Below are 18,187 nucleotides of genomic sequence, written 5' to 3' on the forward strand. Positions count from 1 at the left end.
TGAAATTGACATCATTGAAAATTTTCTGATTTTCTTATGTGGGTTTTCTAAAATATTAATTGACTACTTTATTAAATTGTGCATTCCTACACATTTACGACTATGTCATCTAGCCATCTAGGTATGACTTGTAAATATTGTAGTAATGCTATAAATTGTTATTTTTATTCTTATTAAAACCAATTTATAGATAGGTATTATTTATTTATTTTCAAGTAATTAGCTAGGTAAAGCAAGTATTTAAATATTTGAGAGAAAAGTATTTTAATGAATTTTCCAATAAGTATTAACTGCTTAGATATATATTACAAATTTACAAATATACTGGTATTTAAAAACGATTTCAAATATAAAAAACTTTCAAATAAGTACTTTTTTGCTTATGAGTTTTTCACGACCAAATTGTTTTCTATCTAAGTTTAATTTTTATAGTAATTTTTGTATTAAGTGTTTTTTTTTAAATATAAAATTACATAAAAAGCTTTTAAGTATAAGTATACTATTAAATACTTGCCAAATTTTAATTTATAATATCGTGTATGATTTAATTTGTATAATGGTAGGTAATTAAAACTGAAATATTGTTGTGATTTACAAATAACGAAAAATATGACAAACTATAAAATACATAGGTGTTCAAATAATTATAGGTGTTATTTTAGAATACGATATAATATATAGGTACTAATAACACTACTATTAATACGTCACGAACGAAAATAAATTAATAAAATATAAAAAAAAACCTTAAAAACGTATATTGATATTGTAGAGAAATATTAAATTTATTTTAGTATAATATTATTACTTATTAGTATACCTACGTCCTACATACAATATAATAAATCTTATTTACCTACCTAAATGTGCTAATTAGTAGAGTCGTTATTTTTTTATTATGATTCTAAACATAAAGCTTATAACAACTATAAAATATTAAATCATAGAGAACCAACAATATTACAGATAAGTAGGAAGGGACTATATTATTATGGTATACCTATAAATAGAAAATAGATAGCGTCAAACCTATAATAGTATAAAATAGTTAATATCAGCATTTGCACAATCACCTCGAGTCGAAAACTCTCAGTTAACGACTAAAATTTGACCTTTCATTAAATGCTTTTTTACTCTTTAGAATGTAAAGATACCTACTAAGTATCAAACAACTAATAATACTGATTTTAGAAAATAACTGATTTTTTTTACATAAAAATTTATTGTAAAATCTTTTGAAAAAATATTTTTATTGCACCGGTCATACATTTTAAAAAATAAAAAGTTATGAAGTTAAATCACAAATCAGTAATTACTTGTCAATCTTTACTCTTTAGGTACCCAGTTAAAACTTTGCAACTACCTTTCTAATAATAAACTATAATCTATAATACTACCTAGGACTTAAGTAGGTACTATAGTTTATTAGTTTTTATTTTATTAATAAACTGCCTATACTAACAACTCTTTTCTAGACTTTATTTAAACGTTTTGAAACAAAATTCATAAAAAAACTAAACTTGGCGCTTTCCTGTTCTCGGGAGTTGAAGCCACCAACACCTAGAGCTTATAGTCCTATTCACTCCTTTATTCCTTAACTGTTTACTACAAATATACTTTTTTATGACTGTAAAATTATATTAATGACTATATGTTGGTATTCATAAATTACATAAATACATTTAGTATAGGAATTAAGGAATGTATTAACATTATTGTAAATCATATAGATTAATGTATTATCTAATTAATATGTGTATGTAATGTAATCATGAAATTGAATTTTTAATTCGAATATTATTACTCGCAAGAATACAAGACCATACCTAGCTTTTATAAACATTGAACATAATATAATGTAAATATTATAAGCCATAGTTGACCTTACGCAAATGGGATAGCTAAATTTAAGGAGATTATTATTGAGCAACTGAACAAATTTAAATGATTAAAAACATAACAAAAGTTTGTACACAGAGTTGCGATAAGAGCCGTACGACGATGTGCGCTCGTTATATTCATACGAAGTACATGCTACATTTAGGTACAACAAATGAAAACAAATTGTAGTCCTCCAAGTTACATTATTTTAAACTACAACTATATGTCTTAGGATTATCTGTATCATGTATAGCATATTATTATATAGTCCTGTTAGGTACCTGCAGTGTGTTGCGGACACCCCGTATTCATAAATAAATATTAAACATGACGATGGAATTGATATCGATTATTGGTTTTAACATTATGCTTTAGTACTTAATCATAAATATTTGGCATTTATGAATGTGATGTACAAATTATGAATAATTTATCTTAGATTTACTTTGAATTATATAAATGTATTAGTGATATAATTTATATTTTATAAGGAATTTTTGTACACTACACTACAGTCAACCCGGCAAAACCCTAAATTTTGGGGCTCTCGCGTGTACCCACAGTGCTCTTGAGCCTTGGCTACAGCACTGCCGCACTGGGTTTGGATAGGTTAGGTGTATGACGTATGTTATAGTCTATAGATAGTATTGGGCTATTCTGATTATACAAGTGTCATCCTATTAGTTATTATAATCGATTATAAAATCAGAGCCGTATTAAGGGGGGGGGGGGCAAAAGGGGCAATTGCCCTCGGACGCCTTTATTTGCTTTTAATATGCTAACTGTGGCCGAAAATGAAATTTTGTCCCGGGGTGCTGAATTACTTGACACGGCTCTGTATAAAATATTAAAATATATTCTGTTCTATAACCAATGATATTACTTATTGAGATAGAAGTGATGGAACCTTTAATCACCTGACACCTACCAATATTTATATAAGCTACCACAAAATAATATACTTATACAAAAATGTGAAATTAACGTAGTATAATAATATTGTTTATAAATATATATAAAACCGGTATAATAACATGTTATATTATATACGAACGTAGTTATTAATATTATACTATATATAACTAAATGACCCTCAAAATGGCAAAATGACAATTAATCATTCATTATAAAAATATGGGTTTTTAGTTTTTAACATATTTCTATCGAGGTTATAATGTAAGTGCTCCACTTGTAACTTTTTTTGGTTAAAACGAATCCATTGAGTGGATGTGTCTTTATTTCGAATAATTGAATATAATATTATTTTGACAAAATTCTTAATATTGTCGCCACGCAAAGTTATTGAATTAACTAATGCGTTTTTCAAGTACCTATCAAATAAATAATTCAAAATCATTACAAAATAACCACGGCTCAGCAAATTCATAGCTCCAAAAGTTAACCACAGGAGCAGCATAATTAATTTACTTGATTGATTTACGAGTACAGTACACCCATTTATTGCGTATTATGTGTGTGCCAATAATTATACAAATTAAAAAAATATTTGATTGAACTATTTGTTCAGGTATTACTGCAGTATTATTCGACTAACATGGTACAATAGTCATCAGATCACAAAATTCTGTGTTCGATACAAGTAATAGGTATCTAAGAAACTAGTCATAATTTTAACTCGACTACGGACAAAGACACAACGTATAAAATGAGCATTCGATAATCCGTCAAAAATCATCGTGCCACTAGGTACCAGCCGTATGTTATGTTTTTGTACGAAAATTGTATATTAATTTATCGTCAAAAGCCACAATTATTATTGTACCTGGCTAATGAAATGTCGAATTCAGCACTACCTGAAGTATTTGCAAAACCACCTATATGGCCAAACACATTTGACGGCTTAGTAAACCTTCAAAATATCGATACGATAATCGTTGGTAATAATAACCTTCTGTACAGTTGTATCTACTTGTTAGGGGCCACCAACAATCATGAAATTAATCTGTTTTTTAATTTTTTTTCGGTTAGTATAAAGTTTCGTTTTACTCGTTGAAATCCATACTTGTTCATCGAAGTCTTTGAACTCGTATGTATTATGATAATTTATCAATTATTGTATTTTTTCTATACATAGTTATAAGTTTGCCTACTGATAACTGATAGAAATACATTTTTTGACTTACTTCAGACCTCGTTACCTTAAAGTTTTGAAGCAATACGACTAGTAAAGTCAATAGATAAGTAGTATTTATGACTATACTATACATGTAATGGATATACGGTAAAATATACATTATACCTACGTCTTACATATTCGTGTTCATTATAAATATTAAAAACCGTACGATTAATTATTTGCGTTAAAAAATTCAAAATTATATTATAAAAGTAAAAAACAATCTAATCTGTGAAATGGTAAATTCGTTTTATTTGCTGGCAATATATTCAATGCTCGTATCGTTAATAAATAAAATGCATATATCAGAATTTATTAGTAGGTATAACTACATAATATTATCAATGATACAAAAAATAAAGTAGGTAAAAGTTTTGTGTTAAACTTAACATAAAATATACACATTTTCAGTTAAGCATGTACTGTACAATGAATTGTATCTGATGAGTATATCGCATTATAATACATAATGGTGTATGGAATGTGTGTGCGGTGTGTTACAGTAACAGTACATTAGAGTTAAAAATATATATGAATTATTATTTGTGAAAAATGTTTAGGGTATATAATTGTCAACAAAAATCGTTGGTATACAATCATAAATTATTATATTTACTATTTTTAACAGTTTCCGGAAAGACAATAATAGGTGGTATCTGAGGTGCTTTACATTCAATTAAAGTAGCCATTTCTTTTAAGTTGTCTTTCGACGCCATTGGCAACTCACCAAATTCATTTGATCGAGGCTTTATTGATCTGTTCAGTTTCTAAAAAGACATATATATATATTAAAAACTACAGGTATGAGTTATATAAAATTAAGTCATATAATTTTTTTTCTCAAAAAAATTATATTGTAAATTATAATGTAAGTTTTGTTGTTTTTAAACTTACTTGGTAAAATGTCTTTCCTTCGGAATGTAGGAACGTATGAACAGACATGATAGGTATACATGCCAATGAGATCATAACCATGGACCACCCTATTATGTGGACCCAAGTTGGAAAGTTTCGAGTGCCATTCATATAGGTCGGTGGCTCATAGTCTGTTAAACTGAAAGCCCATACAAACTAATACAACAAGAAAAAAACAAACGATAAATCAAATTATTATGTACAGACTTGTAACTGCGTGATCGTAAGGGATATATGTCGCGTGTAATTTAGACGAAGGAAAACATGTATATAGCTATTATTTTATCGATATTAATTACGAATTAAGTTATAATATTATATACATCTATTTTTACATTGATGTATTATCACTCATCAAAAAGGGATACATGAAAATTATACTTTCAGTTTTGTATGAAAATGATTGAAGGCTCGTGTCGATATTATAGGTAAATATATCATTGAATACCAGACAATATAATAATTATATAAATATAGTTTACCATTAGTGAAAGAGGAGTAGTAATGTACCAACTGAATTTGAAAAACCACAACGGTTTCATTCCTGTGATTCTTTCAATGTCCGCTGCCATTTTATTACCACCATACATCCAGGACACTGCGATCACTTCGAAAAAAGCAATATAAATAACAGACCATGTCGAAGTGTAATAGTCAATTATTTGGAATACATATGTACCACCCTGTAAACAACATGTAAAGCAAGTCGACGAAATAATTAATACAATTCGATTGGTTGGGTTTGCATAGCTAGTTTGCTGTGTTAGTACACAACAAACACACGTAAATAATTTTTAAAAATTACGATTTTCACACCTGCGTGATAAGTGGAAGTCCGAGTAGAAACGAAGCACAGCAGACCACCAAGACCAATAGTTCGTGGCAGGCTAGATATTTTTTGACAGCTCGTGGAAATCCATCTTGTATAGACGTTACGATGACTTCAACTATGGCAAACTGAAATGAAAATAATAATATTCTATTATATCATGTTCATATAAATATTGTAACGCAAATGTGTGATAGACGTTAATCGTCGTTTAAGAGGATTTTTTAAGGATTTCGTAATATTTATAAACATATTTAAAATTTTTTGATAAAATTATAAAATTATAGTATTTATTTTCTTTAACATCTACATAATAATATGTATTGAATAAGTCATTAAAATATGTTTAACTGATAAAAGTATATTTGCAAGTTAAACTTCGCAATTCGAATAGTATATGTTGACTAGGGCATATTTAAAGTTTAAAATTTTAAGGGGTGAGAGACTGAGAAACAAGCTATTCGTGTATGTTATTTATAAAAATAAAACTCAATTTATTATTATAGTTCAAGAGCTTAAAAATAACTTGAATATTTATGGTAGGTTGAAAAATTTTAGAAGCGATCTCAGCTCGAGTTTTCACCCCTCCCCCTCTCCACCAAATCACCATCTAATTTAAAGTGGATTTTTTATAAATCCTCGATTGATGGAAATAACAATTCGTGTCGATCAAACTCGTCGATTGGATTGCATTACCCTTGCAGATATTTTAACGGAAATTACATATATGACAAGGATATTATATATTATATTATATACGACATAATGCAGGTGAATACAGCATTGGTATTGATAATATTATGTAAAATTACCTCGCTGTTCAGGGCCAGACAAAACATCATGAAGAATAGTAACATCGACAAGTACGTTGAGTATGGCATAGTGGATAGCACTTTAGTGAACAGGATGAACACAATTCCTGGACCTGCGCAATACAATATAATATAAAATAAAGAAATAAACCTGTAATAAACTTTCATTACTCGTTTTGAGCCATAGCAAGATTTAATGTTAAAATAATAATTAAATTAAGCACGTAAAAACTTCAAGATACGTGTTTTCAACATTATATCGACATGCAATGTATAAAATAAGTTTTTATTTCAACAACCATTTGCATGTATTCTCATTATGTGATTTAACGAGTTTTTGCATTTTTAAGTACCTATCTATTTGCATTTTTATCTCAAAACGTTTTTTCGAGTAAGTTTATTTTTATGCGCTTATTAGCACACAACTGGCGTTGTATACTAAAATTGTTGTAATAATTAATTGGTTATTAATTATTATTATAATGTTATTTACCGTCCGGTAGTACTTCTTCCACAGGCTTTCCGTATTCCTTGGCCATGTTACCTAAAGTAGCGAACGTGAATAGTCCCACAGCAAAACTTGACACGCCGTTTATGAGTGATATAGTCACTGTGTCCACCATTATATTGTTATTGTAACGGTTGTACGAAGAAAACGAAATAACCAGACCGAAAGCGATACCGATAGAGCTTAAGTTTAGACCAACAGCGCTCACCCAAACCTAAGTAATATAAAATATATTATTGCATAAAATTTTAAGTATGAATAAATTAAACTATTGTTTAAGTTAAATAGGAACATAATTTTCTTTTAATGCGAATCCTGAAATAAGACAAAAAAAAAGAAGAAAATAATAATATAACAGAATAATTTTATTATTGCAATATTTTTGCAGTTGACATGAAAATGTCAAGTAAATGTATTTACAGAAAACTATGATTCTAGAACTAATATTACCTAAGTAAATTTTATAGTTTCCCTATACTATATAACGTACTTCTTGGTAAGAAATATGTATATAAATAACTTTATAGTCATTATTGTGTAATACAAATCATAAGGTTATATTTATTGCGATTTTAAAATATTTAAAATTATCAATAGAAGATTATGTTTATGGGCAATTTACCATACGTTAATATATATAAGGCAATAAAAACGATTATCAGTTAAATCGCAATGAATTCTAAAAGTGTAAAAATTTAGAATAAGAACTTTAAAATACGCGTATTCATCAAAAAAAAAAAAAATAATCAGCTTGTACGTCAGGTAGGAAATATTTTGCTTAAATGTCACGTTAAAATATGTAAATTCTACGAAATTTAAAGCTGTATAATATATTTAAATAATGTTAAGTAAAGTTTGACTGCGAGGTACAAGTCCTTGGGAATTTAAATAGATATATTTAAACACTAAAGTTTTGAAGATGTGTAGTTACTTATTAGTCGTTTATGATGATTTATTACGTATAATACTTACCTATAGTCATTTATAAATTAATTTAATTTTAAACTAAGTTATTTTTCAACATGTACCAATGAGAATTTATAAAATATATGCTATTGAAATTCAAACATATATATTTTTAATAATCTAAAATGTTCATTGAAAATGTTGAATATGTTTTTTTTCTTTATAGTAAATTTCTAGTAAAGTTACATTAAATAGAATACGTATACATTTTTCACTTCATAAAAATACTAAATTTTAGTATTCTGTATACATTCGAATATTCTATTGGGTTATAGAACATTTATATTATACACAAAATAATATTCCTAATATAATAATGTTATTATATACATATGTATGTTGTGTGATTTATAAGTATACATTATATTGTTTGTAAAATTGTAAAATTAAGATTTTAAGGTTAATAAAAAATAAAATTGTATTACGTTAACAAAATTAATTGACATTATAATATTGTTAAATTGATTTTTTTTTTTAAGTGGTTTTGTATCTTAAATTTATATACATAAAATATATTATACTACTTATAGATATTATTTTAATCTAGATATGATAAACTCTTAATATATCAAGTTTCAAGGATGACTTGTCTACTAATAACACATTAATATAATAGTATTACAGGATAGGCATAATAATCATATAAATGTTTAGTACCGGGGATACCAGGTTATCTAGTCTAATTTGTAATTGCTTATTAAATCGCAGGTGTAAATATATAATATTCATGTTATTTATCACGCATTTGGATTAATAATAATAACTTGTAAATTATTTACTCAGGTCTTATCACGGACGTCTAAATTTTAAGGTCATTATTCGATGCGAAATATTCAATGTTTACACATACATTCAAATCAAAACATTAAACATGTGTTGTATATTACGTTTACAAGATAACAAACATTGACTAACTATAAAACGTTTTTTTCATAAATAGCTATCTCTACATATTCCCACAAAGAAAATAATATAGTACTTAAAATTTATTTGAGTTTTACAAGACAATTACTATTTTAGTTTAAGAGTCTTATAAATTTGTATATGTACAATAACAGTTTTTAATTATTAAGGTATATTTGACGGAAATCGGAGTTTTTAAATATCTTTGTATAAACGTTTAAAAAATCATTCAAAATACAAATTCAATCAGACATATTTTGTAGTATCTATAAAGTTATCTAATTTATTTAGTCACGGTTGTAATAATTATATGCTGTTGTAATTGGTTGCAAGTTGTTTAACATTTTATTTATTTATTGTCTCTATTTTTATTTGACTTGAAAGAATATTTATTAATGGTTTACCTAACAACGCGTATAAAAGATTAGTTTACCTAACTACTTCTCTACCTACATCTAATTTCTGTGTACATAACTAAAAATTACGAATATTCGTAAGTAACAATTTGACATGGATAACAATAATATTTTACGGACAGAGTAATAAAATAAATGGCAATTGACGTCTATCGTGGTGATTATCATAATAATTAAAGTGTGTTTGACGTACTTGATAAATTTAATCGTGAATATCGATTAACTATCACAGTAAATATTAACACACTCAACGTTGAAAGAATCAATGACTTCTTAAATAAAGAATGAACTGTCGACGATGGACAGTAAAATAAAGTTCATCGAATGAATTTAGCGGGCGAAAACAATTTTCTTCATGTCATCGTTCAATAATTTATATTTAAATATTACAATTGTAAATGTTAGAATAATAACTATTATGAGTGTTGACCTTGTCGTCGTCTGACTGTGAAATGGAATGGAGCGAGTATAATAAATATACCATGAGCGCTTGCAAGCATACACATAGGAAGGTAGGTAAACTATATTATTGTAGGTAATACTTTTTATATCCTGCTCTTTTATTAGAATTCTACGGTGAAAATAACGTCTAGACTAGTATTGGAAAGAAAAATAAATAAGCAGGACATATCACGACGAAATGGGTGGGAGGAAGGATGAGAGACAAAAATCAATATATGTATATTATACAGTATATAGTGATCTATGATATTATGACGAGCTGGAAATATTGAGTTAAATGATTTTACTTTGTGACCGGGGTTTTTTTAGCTACCTACCTATGACCTACCATATATATTCGCAGTCATCCCATTCGTAGAATACGTGATGACTATACTTATATCGCGGAATAATATCTCGCCGTACATCACGATAAATTTTATCGTATAAATGTTTATAAGTTCTTTTAAAAGTATCACTCTGTACTGCAGTATGTTTGACACTATCTAACCTTCGAATCTAACAGCAGCTCCCAGCGGAGTTTGAACAGGAAATATTCGAGACCGATTTCGGCACCATCCAGCATCAATGACCGGACCAGCAGCACGGCCAACATGGCGAACGGCAGAGTGGCGGTCAAGTGTAACACGCGGCCGGAAGACTCGGTGCTTTTCCACAGCTTAAAGTACACGACGATGGACACGACAAACATGCACACGGCCAACTCCCAGCGGACATTGCCCAACGTGTTCGGGTCCTTTGCAATCTGCAGCATTTTCAAGCTGTACGATGCAATAAAAATATTAAAGATAAGACAATACCCAAAGTACATCAATCAGCTTTTTAGGGGAAATCTCCTTACGACGCTATAACTGGTAGTTAGTTCATATCATATGGATAAGGTTAATGGGTATCCGAGGCATAAGTTTGAGTTTTGGAACGACATAATTTGATTTATATACATGATATATCATACCATTAATCATTCGAAAAACGTAATTCTCTATGAAATCAGATATATGTTGTACATTCTCAAAATTTGAAAAATAAAATACAATAATATTTGTAATTTATGTATAATATATACATTGTAATTATTGTATATATGCGTGTTGGTGGGTAAGTATATAGTAATACAGTCAAAACTAAAAACATAATATTATAACACATTTTACAATAATTATCGCTCGGAAACTGTAATAGAATTATTAGAATTAATTTTAATAATAATATAGTATACACTATAAACAATAACAATATTCATGGTCGCCGTGAAGAGTGGGAAGTAAAACGATCATGGCGATTATTACGTGATCTCGCGAAAGTATCATAATCAAATCGAAATGCTGGCAATTATTTTTTATAGTCATGGTTCGTTAGTATACCGATGATTAATGAATGAGTAAATGGTTAATCTATAACAGGGGTTTTTCATTTCCATATGATCTACATCATGAATTTATGAACGTCACTGCAAGGTATGTGTTAAGTCATTATATGCCTAACTTCCGCTCTCATGCCAGTATTTAAGTACACCTATGCTTATAAACAATAAATTATCAAGTAATCGTATGATTTTTTTGCCAAATCCAGTAATAGTCGTTTAAGCTGTCCGGATGGTATTATAATTTAGTCTATAATATAATCTTATCATATATATTATAATTATATAATATAATATAGTCTCGTTAAGTATAGATAACAATAATTAAAATATGATTTTCAACAATTAAAGTATCTCGGTACATAGTCATTTAGTTTTTAACCATTCATGAAACGTACACGTGGGTATAATGATACTACTATACTTAATGCAATACACACTTCAATATAATTATTGTAAGTTATTTATGTTATATATATTTTTTATATTGACTCTCATTGTATTATTGTATGTCAAAATTTCATATACAATGATTTGATCGCAATATGATAAGCATTAGAAGTATGCATTATAAATTATAATACTTATAATATATTTGCAGTTGGAATGTAAGTTTTAAAGTGTGCAATAACTTTTATCTTATCCAATACGTATATTTATTTAATATTATTTTTATAATTATCTATTAAGTTTTGCAAGTACTTGTAAAACTCTTCGGTGGGACTTCTGCTGTCCAAAGGCCTAGTGGTGTTAAAGCCTGTCGTCCAACATTGGTGAGTGTTCCACCGATTGTTGCAGTGTACCCATGGCGGCTGATTCTGAATGGCCGAGAAAAAATAGTACAGAGTGTATGCGATGATTACGTTGTAATAGACGGATACGAAGAACGACGTCACCACACTGGATAAACCAACTCCTATAAAAGACGGAAATCAGAAATCGGAATATAATACACGTTAGTCATCGTCAGTTGACATGAACTGCATGACGGATGACACGTTAGTGATTCGTATATTAAATTATTACAACACAGCGTGCGTTTAATTGCTTATATTTCAACAAGCCGAATTATTTATATAATACTAAAAAAATATATGGAAAAAAATGTGTGTATAGTTATAAACAGGATATTTACCGTTTGTGCTCATTTATACTTATCCTTCTATGATATAAAAAGGTATAATAATATTATATTCTCAATTTTCAGTAGAATCGTCGTATGCAAAATTAAAATATACGGTACAATATAAGAATATATTGTGGTAATTAATAGATTTTAAGTTCCTAATCCTAGTATGAAAACATATTACATAAGTTTATTTTTTTCATAATATTTAAGTTTAGGTTTAACAGAAAATAATTCAATTCATAGTATATATTATCAATATGGCTTTTATAAAAAAATTATTGACGAAGTCACGAAGATGAATAGTGAATACGAATACTAGTTGTTAAATAATTTAAACCGAACTAAGATGTATTATTTTAGCTAGAGTCTTATTGACGCATGCTATTGTTCATTAGCAACATGTTAATGTATAATTGTTTTCTGTAAAAAATATGGTAATACAGCGAATACCTACATAATTATTATATGCTTAAATATTAATTATCATGTAATGTTATTCATAAGCACACAAGATTATTATTAAATGTACAATATACTATTTATTATTTAATAACACGAGTAGGTCAGATACAAACATTAATCCAATAATTTCTAATTTGGCCTTTATTTCAACTAAGGTCAACATTCACTTAATCAGTACTAATCAGTACTAGACTAGTTCTTTAGTAGACTTATTTTAACTCAAGTCACACAAAATATTTTCAATTGTAGTATTTCAGTACATCGGAATCAAGGGCGTATTTGAGGGGGGCGAAGGGGGCATTCGCCCCTTCCATTACTCGTATTTTTTCTATATAATACATTGAATTAATAATTAAATTTGTTACCCATATTTTTATTTATTTACGCGAAAAAAGAAAAATTATTTTCGCCCTCCCACCTCCCTATGGTCTCGACTTAAATACGCCCTAGATCGGAGTTGAGTAACTCCACGGAAGATATCTTAATATTTGAATAAAGCAATGATGATAAAAATATTGTTTGCAAAAAATGAGCTGAGTTTTCATTGTTCATCTTACACAAAAATAGATACAATTTGTTCAAAATGTATTCTTTTATTTCGTTAATAATTATAGTTTTAAATATTATACATAATATATATGTATATATATATATTAATAGAACTAAATATAACAATATAATTAAGATAATTTACTTGCCTTTTAGAATTGGACAGAGTTTCGATATTGCACTAATAGGTCCTCGTTTAGTAAACTGTCCAATAGCTAGTTCTAAGTACAGCAATGGTATTCCACAAAATATCATTACCAAAAAATATGGTATCAGAAATATACCTAAAAGTTTATATATTATAATTATAATTATATAACAAATGCATAAATCTCTAATAAAAATGTATATTTTATAACATGTAACACGTGTCTATAAAAGTCATAGTTAAAATTAAAATATTAACTCGGTCAATAAAGTAGCAATTTCCATAAACAACAAAATAGAAGCATTTCCTTCCTGAATTTAAAACATTCCGATTTTCTCTACCTTCAATTATTAATGTCCCCATTATAATTCGTTTATGTGACTTTTAATATTTCTTTGATTTAATTGATCAATACAACAAGTCTTTTATTGTGTTGTGTTTTGTTTGTTTGTTTATAATTGTTATTGTATTTTTGTATAAATATTGTCGACATTGCCATTTAATTCGGCTGTAAATTTAAAACAATAAAACAGCAATAGTGAAGTTCCCGCCATCATGAATTAATGGCTCCCTTGGCCTACGATAAATTGGCTTCTTCCTATTAAACCTTTAGTGGCAATCATTTCACGATAAAATGTCAGTAATTTTAATTTTAAATTTCCTGGTATAAACTGTAAATTATAATTGACAAAAATGAAAAAAGGCTTACCTCCGCCACTTTTGTGACAGTGATATGGAAACCGCCACATATTACCCAGGCCCACCGAACAGCCCAGGCATGCTAAGATGAACTGTAGTTTATTGCGCCAATAGTGAGTCCGGGTCCTGGACCGAAAGTCCGATAACGATTCTGCAAGTGATCTGGAACAACTGCTGCATTCTGTAAAATCACCGTCATTTTTCTCAATGAATCTGGAAAATACATTCCAACAAAATAATGTTTTAGTTATTTATAATTCATGAAAAAAAATTATTTCGATATGATATGTATAAAAAATACATCGATAAAATGCATTTTAAAAGTAAATGACAATTATACTTGTCTTAATCTATGAAAATGTTTTTGGTAATGCTGTAGCTACACTTGCTTATATAATATATATAATCGATTAACAAAAAAAATATAGCTAATAAATATTATTAACAATATATACCTAGGTACGTTTAAAAAAAGTACAAAGAAAATAAGTAAAAAAAGATAAAATGAAAAAGAAAAAATCATTGTACAACCAATACATTCCAATGATGCTTATAATCAGAAATTTGATTGAATTGAATAAAATTATGAGCTGTTTAGATATAACATTACACAGTCGATCGGTACAGGTACATGTTATGATGTGGTTATTTAAACAATTCTTGATCGTAATAAAAATATTTTTCATACTTAAACGTGGAATGTAAATCACTATAGTAAATACTGTAGATAGTATTTTGAGTATATTAACCAAAATTATAGTTTTGAAGTATTATGTATCCTAATTATTGGTTGTTATTATAAAATTGGTATGCTTGGTCAGTAAAAGTTAAGGTGACTATTAATCTTTTTTTATATAGAAAAAGCAGAACTTATTTAAAATACGCAATTATCTATAAAAAAAAAAGATAATCATATATTCCATCTATTAAAAAGATAAAATTATACTCGTTTACTAGATAATTTGGATTTAATGTTCTACATCAATGCTATAAAAATGTAACATTCTTGAACAAAAGAAAAAATATATCATTATAATATAAGAAATTTAGGCGATTCTCGTTTATTTATACTAAAATAAAATAACGATGTTTCATGTACGGTAATTAATTGATGTGGTAGATATATTTTTGATTATCCAAAATAATCTAATAATACATTTTACATTATATTTTATGTTTTATAAGATCGTTTTAAAAATTCAGTCACTATGTTACCTATATTTTGTTGGTTAATTTATGAACTTTCTTAATGAAGACGAAGTAGTACGTGCAAAGACATTATTGCGTACTCCTAAAATTAACTCAATGCCATGAAATTTCCGTTAAAATCATTTCTGTACATTGTTACATAAAAAAATTCTTTTCTTAATTATTGAAAAAGTGAAAATATTTATTTACAACAAAATTAACATTCAAAGTTTTTTTGTGTTTTTTTTATTAAATTATTATTTATTCTACTTATATACTACATTAAATTGGTGATCATATAATATGTATTTAAATAGTGTAAACGCTGCCAAAAATAGTCTAAGTTGATTTATAATTAGGTAAGTAGTTAATATTTTCTATTTAATTAAATTTCATTAGATGGTGGGAGAGGGGGCTTAAACAGTTATGCATACGTAGGTAATTTCGATATGTACTATAGTAATGTACGTCATCACATATTAAATCAAAAACAAATAAATACATTAATAATAATATAATATTGAGGAGAATGTAATTACATAATAAATTAATTAAAAATATCATTAAATTTCAGTGATCTAAATCCGATTAGAGGTTATTATGCTGCAACATTTTATAGATTACTTAAAAACAAATAACAATTAACAATAATATTATTAAAATAATAAACAAACGTTTTTGAACATATATTATTAAAACGTGTTTATAAACTACTAAGCGCAGAAATACATCTCTAACAGGATGAGATCGGTGCTTAACAAATAACAATATGTTACCATACACAATATAGTAAGAAATTACTAATTATTAGGGCTCAAATTTTAAAGCATATGCTTCTTTTTCACGTCATTTTGATTCCAAATAAATCAATTCATTTATGCTTTTTTAAAATTATTCCAGCTTTTAATTAAATATAATACTCGTATGTTTATGATGTTATTGTAATAATAAAAAAAATTAATAATAATTAATGTAAAAACCAGAATGAAGATATTGGATTATTATTATTTTAGGTATCGTCTTGTTTATTCAATTTATTAAACGTATATAGATTATCGATTTACACATAACATGCAGTACCTATACGATCAACATGCCTATAACACTGATATGGACCATTTCAAAATTTAAGATTTAGTGTTGTAATTTGAAACCTCTTGTATGGAGTATGCACCGATCACTTCAGTGGATGCAGAGAGTTCGTTTTCTACATACAAAAATATTCTGTCGGACAATTGAGACAGTTTCACTACTGAAAATCTAGAGAAATACATAGTAGTTAATTCTTTATTTAATTTAAATTAATATTTAAAATTTTTTTATTCATTTTTATAACTAGTTCATGTTAATATTTGGTAATGCTTCTTTTTGCTTTTTTTAAAACAAATATGCTTCTTTTTGCTTTTTTTAAAACAAATATGCTTCTTTATTGCTTTTTTAAAACAATCGTGCGCTTTTTTTAATAGCTTATTATGCTTTAAAATCAGAGCCCTACTAATTAGCATAACCGTTTGATATATAAGTTATATTCCGATTGGCAATAGTTACGCATTCATTTTACGATTACCTAACATTAAACTTTATACTATTATGATGATTAAAAAAAGTGTAGGTAACCTATATAACAATAACAATATTATTATCGCATAAATATTAAATATGTATTTAATTACACCTGCTGCAGAAAACTTATTATTTTAGTTTAAAGAACAGTAGATCTTATGTCAAAACGATTTATTCGATCAGATTTATAAAATCTGCATGATTCGTATTTTGTATTATACAGAATGATATTGCGATATTATTCCATTATTATTACATTATGACGATATTCGTTATAGTGAATATATCTCATATACATATTATATAAATATATGTATACGAGAGATATTGCAAACATATCCATGCAAACACCATCAATAACATACTTATTTTACATACACGTCTAATGGACGAATACATCTTTAAATCATCAACTTAACAAAATAATACGATTGGGCTCGGGACGAATAAAACCGATTCGTGGAAGCCGTATAACGGGTTAAATAGTTTGTTAATTAACTGTACCTACACAACTGCAGGTATAGGCACGGTATTCGCGCAGATTCATTTTTGCAAACAATTTTTAAATGTGTCTACATATACCTTCCATAATACGAGTCTACTTGCAACGCGAACATTAGTCATATATATGCGCTGTATCTTTGATCTCGCGGGTTGGCCAATATGCGGCGTATACGGTGGGTATTCGGTTGTTTTTTTTTCATACCGAACCGTGACTATCGATTAATCGATGTTATTAATTAACATATAATATTATAAAAACACATAAATTAAAACGTGTACATAGGTATTATAAACGCGCCCACGTTCAAACGGAGGTGTCACATATATTGCGGTTTAATTACGATTCAACCCGCCACGTTAGAATTCGATCGCAGCCAACAGCGTGTACGTTCTCCCCGACGTTATAATAATGATTGCCTATTACATTATTATTGTAAAAGTATGCAATATTCACCTGCCGCGGCGAACCACCCCGACCGATGCAATTTAGTGCGCAATAATATAAAACACGATTTACGGCCGTGTGTTTGTGTATTGCGTATAACTGATTTATTGAGGTCTGCTTCAATGTGTAAGGTAGGTAGTTATCCGTTATAACTTATAATATAGGCTGCAATCGTGCGCTCTGGTCTTATAATAAAAGCAGGTGGCCGTAACCACATTTACCTTATTGTTTGAAACAAGCAATAAGGATATATAACATATATTTTTTAACAAGTTAAAAAAAATTAATAATAGTATTAAAAAACATCG

At 27.7% G+C, this 18,187-nt stretch overlaps 1 protein-coding gene across 3 annotated transcripts in view; it reads right to left on the reverse strand.

Annotated features, from left to right (window-relative positions):
• Window positions 1–4,243: 4,243 nt before the first annotated feature.
• LOC114122807 (sodium- and chloride-dependent GABA transporter ine-like) overlaps window positions 4,244–18,187 on the reverse strand; it is a 37,827-nt gene continuing 23,883 nt past the window's right edge. For 2 of the 3 annotated variants that reach the window (XM_050206284.1, XM_050206274.1), the window contains exons 3-12: window positions 14,190–14,392; window positions 13,482–13,616; window positions 11,895–12,108; window positions 10,320–10,590; window positions 7,068–7,296; window positions 6,575–6,687; window positions 5,750–5,890; window positions 5,416–5,616; window positions 4,913–5,089; window positions 4,244–4,785 (exon numbers count right to left, since the gene is read on the reverse strand). In XM_050206284.1, the coding sequence (XP_050062241.1) occupies window positions 4,615–4,785; window positions 4,913–5,089; window positions 5,416–5,616; window positions 5,750–5,890; window positions 6,575–6,687; window positions 7,068–7,296; window positions 10,320–10,590; window positions 11,895–12,108; window positions 13,482–13,616; window positions 14,190–14,392 (1,855 nt within the window). In that variant the 3' untranslated portion in view covers window positions 4,244–4,614. Of the gene's footprint in view, window positions 4,786–4,912; window positions 5,090–5,415; window positions 5,617–5,749; window positions 5,891–6,574; window positions 6,688–7,067; window positions 7,297–10,319; window positions 10,591–11,894; window positions 12,109–13,481; window positions 13,617–14,189; window positions 14,393–18,187 lie in introns of those variants that run through there. The other variant, XM_050206280.1, reaches the window with a different exon arrangement.

The sequence above is a fragment of the Aphis gossypii genome, chromosome 1 (assembly GCF_020184175.1).
Source record: "Aphis gossypii isolate Hap1 chromosome 1, ASM2018417v2, whole genome shotgun sequence".
Taxonomy (NCBI): domain Eukaryota; kingdom Metazoa; phylum Arthropoda; class Insecta; order Hemiptera; family Aphididae; genus Aphis; species Aphis gossypii.